At 38.1% G+C, this 11665-nt stretch overlaps 1 protein-coding gene across 2 annotated transcripts in view; it reads right to left on the bottom strand.

The window, feature by feature from the left end:
* adam19a (ADAM metallopeptidase domain 19a) overlaps window positions 1-11665 on the bottom strand; it is a 227423-nt gene that overhangs the window by 48970 nt on the left and 166788 nt on the right. For both annotated transcript variants that reach the window (XM_017427073.3, XM_037976430.1), the window contains 2 exons: window positions 8581-8665; window positions 642-784 (listed from right to left, as the gene is read on the bottom strand). In XM_017427073.3, coding sequence (XP_017282562.1) covers window positions 642-784; window positions 8581-8665 — 228 coding nt within the window. The remainder of the gene's footprint in view (window positions 1-641; window positions 785-8580; window positions 8666-11665) is intronic.

Below are 11665 nucleotides of genomic sequence, written 5' to 3'. Positions count from 1 at the left end.
GTAAAACAGCTGAAACACTGGGTGCCTTTAAATCTCAACTTAAAACCCACCTGTTTAGAGTTGCTTATGGCTAAATTAGGGTTAGAGTGCGGGGTTTTGATGTTTGTCTCTTTCTTACTGTTTATTCATTGTCACATGTTGTTTTTATTTTGTTTTTTAATTATGTAAAGCACCTTGAAATGCCTTGCTGCTGAAATGTGCTATACAAATAAAATTTGATTTGATTTTGATTTGATAAAAATCACCCCGCAGCATGACGCTGCCACCACCATGCTTCACTGTAGGAATAACCCAACCATGATCTGTACGTCTCCACAACTTTGTCTCTGACCTGTGTGGAGAGTTCCAGGTCTTTATGATATCTCTTGGTTGTTAGTAGCCTGCATTTCTTAGAGATGTTGCACTGCTGTTGATTCTGGGGTCTATCAGAACAGGTGTTTAATTACTGAGATCATCCAACACTTAGACTGCTCACAGGAGGATCGTATTTAACTTGTATTTAACTAATTGTGTAACTTCTGGAGGTAATGGTTGGAGATTCAAAGCAAAGGGAGTGAATATCTCTGCACACGCCACTTTTAAATTTTATATATATTTTTTGGAAAATAATGTTGATGTTCATTGATCTGTCTTGGACTTACCCAGTGGCGGCCGCCATCACACAGCCTCCCTGGTCAGCAGTGGCCTCCACACAGCAGCCATCATGATCATGGCTCATACCAAAATTATGGCCAATCTCATGAGCCATGGTGGCAGCGGCACCAACAGGCAGATCTGAGTGGTCCTGTGGGGATGAATCAGAGGTATGTATCATTTAGGTGATTCAGACGAGTCCAACAAAAACGTGTGGCATGGTGTGACACTAAGAGCCTTGTTGTATGAGTTTTAGACCACATATAAGCTGTCAGTGGCTTGGAAGCTTGGAAAGCTGCACTTTTCTGTCTGAATTGAGAAACCGGCTCAAATGTCCAGTTGCCTTTGTTTAAACATACTAGAAATAACTTGCTGAGAATGACAGAGAACTGTCAGCATGTTTTGTTGTGTCACACTTTACCACCCTCTGAATATTTCCTGAATAGTTCCACAAAAAGTTCTTGTTAAACAACAATTTTTTTGTTGTTGTTTTGGGAAAATTATTATTTTTCTTTCCTGGCCAGTAAACCCCCCACCCTCCCCCTAGTTTCTTATCTGTCTGTTCTCCTGAGTTTCCCTTGTGTTTCAGTCTGCATAGCACATTTTAGGATACAAATTTTTATTTCCAATGATTTTATTAGAACCCTTGGCAAAATTTCATTTCACTGAGTTTCAACAGAAAACGGGTTTGCTTCCCCTCCACAAGTTGGGATATCTACGTATATTAAAAGGGTACTTTTGACAATTTTGAAGTGGAAAAAATTAAAAAAGAAATAATATCTTCCTTGTCATAGACAGCTCTTTGTGTGGGCTCAGTTTGGAGAAACAGAGTGCAAGTCTAAACGTACTGACAAGCTAACGGCAGGTGCTGATCAATTTTGTACTTAGTGTTGCTGTTTCATACCAGTGGGGTGGGAAATGTTACCATTTGCAGGTATAGAAAATAAATGTATGGATGATGTAGCTATGATGATGTATATTAGTTTGTATTAATACATTTTGTATATCTTTGATGAAAGATGATTAAAAAACTCCTTCAACAACAAAAGCAGAAACTTCACACACATACCAGGCAAAGACCCTCAACAGAGCAGTACTGAGGCAGATGCTGCTTGTATGAAATACCCAACCTAGACTGCTTGAGTTTTTAGGCAATAATAATGTACTGTCATAATATTTTAGTTTTTTTTGTCAGATTTGAATAAAACTACATTTTAAAATTTCTTCTGCTTTGAGATTCGGGGCTATTTAGAAAACATCCAAGGATACAGTCGATAATAACAACAATACAAAAAAAAGAAGAATATTCAAACTGGCCTAATTTAATTTCAGAAGTGTATTCCAGTAGATTAAATCACCTAAACCTAAACTAGGATGAACACCTGTTCCTGGCCTTCTTCGTCCACACAGAGTTAGTGCCAGATTATTGAAGGGTTTACCTAGTAGATATCCAGCGTTATCTCACAGCCCATGCCTGAATCCTGGACCCTGACCTCTTGCCTGTTTCTCGACTCTCGACATCTGCCTGCTCCTTGCCTGTATCCGCTTATGACTCTGACCTCTGGTAACCTACCTCGTTTCTGCACCCCGGACCTCGCCCTCTGGTTCGTATCGTTTTGGATTTGACTTTGACTTTTGCTTTCTGATCTCTCGGCTCTGACCCTTCGCCTGTCTCTGGACTTTTCCGTTAGCCTGTCCCCTTCTCTGAAAGATCTCGCCCTTCTCAACTCACGACCCTCGGTGGTCTTACCTGCCCAGAGAGTCCCCTTACTGCACGTACAGCGTGCTGTCTTGGGAGCTAGTGCTCCTCTTAGCCAAGTAGCGGCAATAAACATCTTAAAACTTTGTTTGTGTCTGTCTGCATTGAATTTGAGCACACCGAGTCCTACCATCTACTGCCAATTGACCTAATTTGTTGCAAAATGCTCCTCCAGCTGTTTCTCCCAGCTCAACTTTTTTGAGATGTGTTGCTGCCATAAAATTCAAAATGACCTTCTGTTTTTTTGTTTACCATGTTTCATTGTGAATAAAATATGGGTTTATAAGGTTTGCAAGTCATTGCATTCTGTTTTTACATTTTGCACAACTTTTTCAGAACTGTGGTTGTGTGTATATATATATTTTTTTTTTCTTTTTTACCAGACTTTAGAGCTAGTTGACAATCATGCTGCTGAGATCAATGTTGCCTAGCAACAACAACAGAAATCTGAGGCTCAAAAACATATTCTTCAAGGTATCCTTTACATAATACCTGCAGTGTTCATTTAAATGCAACCAAACAGGCCAAGGACATAATCAGTATGAAATGTATTTTAAGCGACGATGGGTTGCTGCAGCTAACGGACTAAGAAAAAACTGGAATGTCACAGTTGCAAAGATAAGACATTAAAACTTAACAGGAAAGAGAGAGAGAGAGCTCTTTGAACACACAGAGGTGACAGAATTCATATACGTTAAGCTCCACTTACAGCTGAAAGCTGCCACTCACGCTTAACTCTGCCTCTAAATTATGCATACAGTTTAAAACGCAGATGAATTAACTGTCTGGAAGTGCTGATGTTCAGCAGTGAAATCCATCATATTCTATTTAATGCTCAAAATGCCGAGACTCTGAGGTAAAGTGTGTGCCAAGTCGGTGCTTGTTAGCCACAGCACATTTGGATTCCACTGGCTGCCTCTGCCCACAGGACAGCTAACAGCTTATTAGAAGCTAATCATGCTTGGAAAAGCTATCGATCTCTCTGACCACTTATATATAGACACACGCAGCTGAACAGGCGGAATGCAGCCATGAGCGGACACTGTGATTCTGTAACTGAGAACATTTGAACGGGAGCGAAGGTGGAACGGGAACTCTACATTTAGCCCTTTTGTTGCATGGGGCCTTTTCTCCATAAATGCAGCTCGTTAACTCAGATGAAATTAATGGCTTTCATCCTCAAGAAAAGAAAAGGCTTTTTTTTTTCGTAAAACTTGATCAATACTGGAAAATGGTTCACTTATGTAGCCCCTTTGAGCATTTTCTTTTTGCCTTCTTCAGACAACTTTACCATGTTCACCCTTTTGTACCAACCCAGGCTACACTTACATGCACAGCAAAAATCTGACATTAACAAGATTAGCATCATACTCTGATTAAAGGACTGTTACCTCAATATTTAATCTACATAAGCTCAATTTCAGAGAACTCAATTAAAGGCCTAGCCTTCCTTGAATGAATGCATATTGCCCCTAAACTTTTCTGCAACAGTGGTAAAGATCATTTTATAATGAGAAGGGATGTAGTTATAGCCATTTTTGTGTTGGTTAAGGCTGATTACCTGTAGCTACCTTTTTAAATTGAGCTGGCTCCAAAAGTTTATCAGCTGTAGATGTAAATTTGGAGTATGTGTTGACTCAGTTACTACCACACCAGATTTTAGATCAATATCTATAAAACTTATTGAATTGTACACATTTTAATGGTTTTTTTTAAGACCAGTTGGCTGTCATTTTAAACTGAATTGAATCCAAATGTTAATTAGTTGTGGATGTGCATCTAGTAATTACTTTCTGAAAGTTTGACCAAAATTCCATCCACAGGTTCACAAGACCAACTAACTTCAATATTGAATGGCATAAAGGTTTTAAGAACAGTTCTTATGTCATCAGTTATGTAAAAGCTGGGGATGACTCTAAGCTCCTTCCACATCAAATTTCAGCTCAATATCTGTATAACTAAATTATAGTTATTTTTGTGCTGTTTTAATGTTCCTTAGCTGTTGTAGCCATCTCGAATTGGATTGACTCCAAACGTTAGTAGTAGATGTACATCTAATCATTACTTTGAGAGTTACCATAGTAATTAGTCTATGTGGAATATGCCAAACAATTTACCTGCACAATTAGACCCTTTCAAGTATTTTAATGACTTCTGGTACCACAATATGCTACTTTATACAGTCTATACTTATAAATAACATTTAAAAAACATGTTTTTATGTTTTTTGTTACTTATTTCTGTCACATGATTTTACACCAGTTCCAGTATTCAGAGTCTGAGCAAAATAAGATGGCTGCAAGTAAAAGTATAAGTAAACAAATATAAGTAAGTATTTAGGGGAATTTGGTGTAAGTCTTGTTGTGTGTGTTTATTCTTTCCTGTACTGATTAGATGCCACCTTTGTTCCGACCTGCAGGAAGGACTGGGCCTTGCTGCATCCACCCTGCTCATCAGAAACAAGTAAAAAAAGAAATTAAAAAAGGACTTTGGTTTTGGCTGAAAAGTCTTTTTGTCCACAATAACCCAGAAGTGACTAAGTAGCAGCCAAGATAAGAAGTGTTTAAAATGATCTACGGTGAACCTTTAATTCTTTCTTTATTATCTTCTCTGGCAAAAGAAACAGTGGACAATCCTTTATGAAAGGAAAGGGATTATAATCTCTCCCAGTTCTTTATGGCAGTATCTTCTAAAAAAGATGCTTGTGCAGTTTTGCAAATTGTGAATAATGCACATAAATTAAAGGTCAGTATTGTGAACGTGAACAGCCTATGAAAACGTGTTTTGGTTTTATGGCTTTTTCTTTACTTTTTAACAATATCACCATTATTTGACATTTTTAAATCTGTCCTTAACCTTGTGACATTTTTAAATCTGATTAAAAATAAAAGTTTTGGAAAAGACAAAGGCTAATGTTGACCTTGGGAGGGGTAGCTGCAACCAGTGTCAGTGGTTTGTTTGCCAGTGTTCAAGCTGCATATTTGCTTTGTGGGTTTTTTTTTTGGTGCATGAAATTTCTACCCCTGTAAAGGAGTAGTCTGGACATTATTGTAATGTTGTTCAGGTATAACATTGTTATTATTAGTGTCTTATCAGTCATACAGAATGGAGAAAAGGGCAAAAGTCTTCACCCAGGCTCGGCTAATGGCTAGCCAAATGAGGTCCTGTCTTTTTTAAAGCAGCTCTTTCTGAAAGCAAGATACCAGTGCGAAAAAATGCTACATTCACTAATATTAAACCTCTCCACTTTGGAGAATAACACTGTTTGTTTAGTTTGTCAGCGTTTTTTCAACCGAACAATGTTTGTGCTACTATGTCCTTGTCTATGCCGATGGTGCTGAGGCTACTGAATGTATCGGTCACTGTTGCCAACTCCTTAGTAAAGAAAGTAGCTATTGGCTGTCATAAAAGTTGTTACAAGCTGCTAAATGATGTCACCACTTAATTTGGAATAAATGCATCAACAAAACTCACAAGAAATATATGAGAAAAGAAAGAAATATATGAGAAAAGAAAGAAATATATGAGAAAATAACGAGAAAACCCAGCCCGCTTTGGAGCTCTTCAGCTCAGGCAGATTTCACAATGGAAACATCATTTGAAGCTTAAATGACTTACAAAAAGTAAACTTAACTGACATTTTGATATCTGTTTTACACAACCACAGTTTAGATTTCATAACTTTCGGGGAGATTTTATCATTGAATAACTTTTGAGCTGTCTGAATTTTCAAACTTTTTATTGAACACATCTTTTTATTTCCACAAACCTACACTTGTTTTACAGCTTATACATCAAAATAGTCCACCTAGAGGGGCTCTCACTGCATACGGTCCCAAATCTTCCTAGAGTTCAGAGAACATCGTGAACAAACTCAAACTCTCATTCAGTTCCCATGAAACTGAGCTGAGAATTTTCTCTACAAATCTGGAAGTGAAGTCTTTTAAACTTGTCATTTCTCTGACATAAAACACGGTGGACACATAAACATGGGCATGTGTATTGAACACATACACACAATTCAACCTAACGATTTTGCAGAGTAAATGTTTGTATGAGGTTTTATTTCCTGTCTTATTAAGAGTGCTGTCAGGGAGTGACAAAGGTGTGTGGTTACCATGGTGACCCAAATAAGCCACTGGCAAGCAGCTTTAACATTTCTTTTGGGCTTGGTTCTCTTTACACTTCTTTAACAGTTCACACATCAAAATGTCAGCATTTGTCAGCTTCGATGAAAGTCTAGTTTGAGTTTAGAATCTGTTTTGTTGACACTTCCCTGTTTTCTTTTTATTCAATAAATTATTTAAAGTTACATACTGTTTAATCTAATGTCCTGCATTGCTCAGCCCACCTGGTCAAGATTTTTCAGTACTTTCCCATAGCAATTTGAGGAACCAGCAAGTTATTGTCTAGATTTTTTATGACACTTTTTTCTTTCCAAGTTATTTCTTAATCACTTGAGTTTCCAAATACAGTAACTCGGATTGCTTTTACTCAAACTTAATATGACTAAAAACATTTTGTAACAGAACAACTTCTTTAAAAGACTTTTGTTAAAAGTTACACACATACAATCCCATCCTTACACTGTTTTTACACAGTAATAATAATTTCATTTTAATTAGGGGCATCTTCTCATTTGGTTATGGCTGTTTTGTGGTTGCTCAATTTTTCCCTCTTGTTCTATATTTGACTTTTTATCGCCCACCGCAGAAAACAAAGGCATATGTTTGTGTGTTTTTTTTTTGTCTGTACTGTTTTCAAAATACTTCATAAACTACTGGACAGATTTCAGTGACACTTTCAGAAAGTCATTGTTTGCTCTTCATCTACAACCTTTTGGACTCTGTCAGGTCCACTCACTCAGTTTTTCCGGCCTGCCACGCCCTGCTGAACAGTGTTGCTGCTAATCAGTGGTCTGCACAAAAGCTGCAGCCACTCAGTGCCATGCTCCTTCGCCCTGGGCATTTGGGATATGCGGTGGCTGTTCAATGAATGTAAACCTGTGTCAAACTGAATCCCTTGTAGTGAGCTATTGAACTAATTTGTGTTTAATCCTTGGTTTATAAACATTTAACCTAATTAAATTATTGTTGTTCTGGAAGCACTGTAGGGGTTCTCTGCTATTCCATTTAACCAGATTATTGCTGTTTTGTGGTGAGCCAGGGAGCTTGGGCATTGTTGTTTTCTTTTTAATTAGAATAGTTCTGTTTTGTTTACCAGCTAAAAGGTTTATTTTTGTTTGTTTTGGCCTTTAAGACCCTGAAGCATTTTGCTTCCTTTTGTCTCTTTTTCTTTTTAATCACTTAATTGTAAAGAAATCACTTTTGTCACTGAACCAAGTGTAGTTTGAGTCACAGTTTTTAGTTTTATTTATTTATTTATTTTGTGTGACATCTTCTGCTACCCTAGATGAAAAATGAATAAATAAACAAATTAACATAACGTAACGAAATGGGCCCTCTCGAACTCCAAGCACAAAAACAGCGAGTGCTCTCACTCAACCCAATTCAAGATGGCCACCAAATCTAATTCACCTTTGCCTTCACAAAAATGGCTCTAACTAAGTGAATTTTACAGCTACTGAGCTAAAGGTTGGTGCAGACTACCAGAGTCATTCACAACACATTCTGAAAGGGCACAGTGTTATTTTCAAGGTTTGACCAAAACGGATACAACACTCGACATAAGATGATCTTAGTCTAAAACTCTGGCATGAAAGATGGTGGGCGATATGCATTTTTTCAAAGAATGTTAGGCCTTTAATTTAAACCAACTGTGTCCCCATCAATCATCCAGAGCCTATAAAAATACGAAAATTGTGGCTCAGATTTTTAAAAACATCATAGTTTTCCTTCAAAGGAGATAAAAGTTTTTTTCTCTCTCATCCTTTGTAACAGGGTATATTTGGATCCACTGTTAATATAGAAACCCATTAGAGCTGCTTTGACCTTTCACTACAACACCCTGAACTTTTATCTTTCCTACATCAGTTAATTGAATCTTTACCCCGAAGGAAAAACCCGAGGCAAAATGTGGAAGTGATGACTCGGTTCTGGAGCACTCGCTCTACAGGGCTAAAACCACAAACAACACAAGATGGATTCCAGCTGAGACAAAAGACTGAGGGGCAAACAGAAAGAGGAAAAACACAGCAGGGGGAGGAGGAGAAATGCGCTGCTACATACCACGTTGATGCCTCCAGAGTTTTCCAGACTGCACATCCCCTCCAACGGTGCCATCCCGATGGTTGTTCCCTTAAAAATTACGCCGCTATCACAAACACACACAAACACACAGAGGGGAGAAAAAAAAATCACTTGACTTTAATCTTCTCTCTTTTCACTTTTGGGCGCCACAGAGCATGCACACTGATTGCAGAAGCTACAACTCTGCACAGCAGCAGGCTTGATGAGCCTGTCAGATCTGAGAGAGGGGGATGCAGGCCACCTCAATCCACCATGTGGTCCCCAGTCAGCTGCCACTTTGCATCCCAAAACAGAATCAAGCCCTGTCTGATGAATGAAAGCAAAAAAAAAAAAAAAAAAAAAAAAAAAGCCCTATGAGCACAGCTAATTAGGAAGCACGAGGGGCAAACAATTTATGGCTCATGAATGTGTTTGTATGCTGCTGTTGGGAACTGAAGCAAAATGTTTCTCCTAATATAGTCCCTGTTTGAATCACAATGTGCCAATTTAGGCTCTAACAAAATCTGAAATGATCCGACCCAAAGCTGGTGGTTTGTGTGTCCTGAGAGGTACCCAGAGGCTCATCAGGAGTTGGCTGTGTGTGAGAGACTGTGGAGTCTGCAATCTTCTAAGCTGAGGCAGAATCCTGATTTTCATCACCCATGGTAACACCAAGACGAAAAAATCCGCCGGTCCTCCACCCTGCGACGATGTATCAGGGCCACTAAGGCCCTGCTCACATTTATCGCTAACTTCCATCTTTAGATATCCGATTGCGATTTGATAGCTCTAAATACAGGTCTGAACTCCCTCAATGCGCATTAAAAACCTTTTCACTCAAATGCCCTTCGGAGGTGGTCCCAGACCCCTTGTATCCACCTACCTTTGGCAGTCTGAATTGCAATCCGTCCCAGTCCTTAATGTAGGACCACCTACTGAACTGAGGATGACCCAGCACAGGCAGCTGAGTGGACCTTTCAGGGTAAGAAAAAATAAACTCTGCTCAGCTAAGGCTGATTGCAGATAATTAAACAGCAAGCTCTGGGAATATTCTGAAGATACAGCTTTTTTTTCTTTGTGGGGAGTTCAGCTAAAAGTTTTAATGAACAGTTTATTAGAACTCTTCTTAATAAAAAGGTCTGTTTTGTTGGGATGTTATTAATCAAAGTAGATTACGAGACAGTGTATGGGTAAGTTTATTTGGTTTAGAGCTGTTGGGCTGTCAGCTATAATGTGCCGTGAATCGCAGAACAACATCATTAGATGGCATTATACTCACCTGATTAAACACAGCTGACGCTACGCTAGTGGAACTGTGTAAAACAGCTGACAGCTCTCAGAGCACTGTGTTTTAGATAGATTGATACATTTTATGATAGATTTTTACAGGTTAAAAAACCTCAGTCTTTGCTTTGAAACTGAGGTCTGTGAGGTTACTGGTTGTTTTGTGCTTTTATTTTTCTTATATTGCATCTGTTGGGTAATAAAGCTTATTAAGAGTTAACTTAACAAGAAAAGCAACTCAAATGCCTCTGACCAGGTAAATGTCAAATATAATTCAGATGTCTGAATATACTGTCATTATTACAGAAACCTCAGCAGAACTGTGTGTATCTGTGTACAGTGCAGGTTCCTCAGATCCGATTGTAAAATGTTTCAGGATACACATTGTACCACCAAATGTGAACAGAGGCGTCAGAGCTGACCACAGAGAGAATAAAGAGAATTGAGAATAAATCAAAATACTATTTCCAGAAGAAAGTCAAACTGTTGAGAAAAAAGATTAATAGAATTTTATGAATAAAGCCAAAATGGTGGAAATAAAATTGGTAATTTGAAATTAAACTGGAATCAAAATCCAAAGCAGCACTGCCACATAGACCTGCGATAACCAAATGTTTTGTAGTGACTTTGTATTTTGGAATAGATTTAAATAAAAAAGGACTTTTTTAAACACACAATATTAGATCTGGAAGTGTACATGATCTGTAAATAACTCTAAATTCGAAGCAGTTTAGGAAGCAGTTTGAGTTTTACCAAAGAACAGTAATGATAATTAGGGATGCACCAATATAAATAGCAGTATCAGGTATCGGTCTGATACAGAATACCTGCACTCATAATAATAGGTGTTCAGATATCACATCCTCTGTTTCACAGCAGTGTGACGTTCACCTCTAAGATGAGGAGTCAGGTGGTCGAGGAGAAGCAATATCAGCCATATGGAGATTTTTTTCTGTTAATTTTATTTGGGTTGGTTGTCTTGGTCCACACTCCTTACCAGTTTGTAGCAGTAATGCAGCATAAAATTGTTTGCCAGCCACCACTAAAACCAGAAGAAGAAAAATAAGCGGTGTGGACGTATTTTAAAGTGATTGATGGAGACAAAAGTAATGACTGTAAATTATACTCAGCAAAGTTGTCAAGGTGTGAGACTAAATCTAGCACTTTCAACAAAAGGAATTTGATAAAACATCTATAAAAAAAATCAACTCTATGCAAGTCCAGTGCTAGCAGATGGTGAGAGATGGCTACAGTCTGTCACTGAGCGGAAAGGATCCTGGGAATATACGGATACCACCAGTGGGCGCTTTTGGAAAACACTAATGCTGTCCTAGCTTGGTTTGAGGAGTCCTCTGTTTTCAAACAGATTTTTAAAGTAAATGTAAAAAGTATAATGGGATTTATTATTAATTGTATGGGTACTCAGTATTGGCAACTATTCAAATGTTAGTTCTTGTACTTGTACTCAGTTTAAAATAATGTGGTGTTGGTGCATCCCTAATTATAATGTAAGCTATTTTTCATAATCTACAGATGATATTAGGGTATTTTGAGCTCAACAGTCAGTGTGTATGTGTAAAACCTTTATTGTGAAGGACTGAAGAGTGTTCTGTGAGTTCTACAGTTGTGACTGATGCTGCTGTGGCAGCAATAAATGCTTTGTGTTGTTATTTTGTAGTTCACCCAGTAAAAGTGTAACCATAATCCTCCACTACAATAATAATAATAATAATAAAGAAAATTGAACTTCAAGCAGTTATGATGGGGTTTCAAGCCCCTTGATTCCTCCAATGCTTGTCAC

Source organism: Kryptolebias marmoratus, linkage group LG7 (assembly GCF_001649575.2).
Source record: "Kryptolebias marmoratus isolate JLee-2015 linkage group LG7, ASM164957v2, whole genome shotgun sequence".
NCBI lineage: Eukaryota > Metazoa > Chordata > Actinopteri > Cyprinodontiformes > Rivulidae > Kryptolebias > Kryptolebias marmoratus.
The sequence above is the reverse complement of the archived record's forward strand: the minus strand, read 5'-3'. Positions and strand labels throughout refer to the sequence as shown.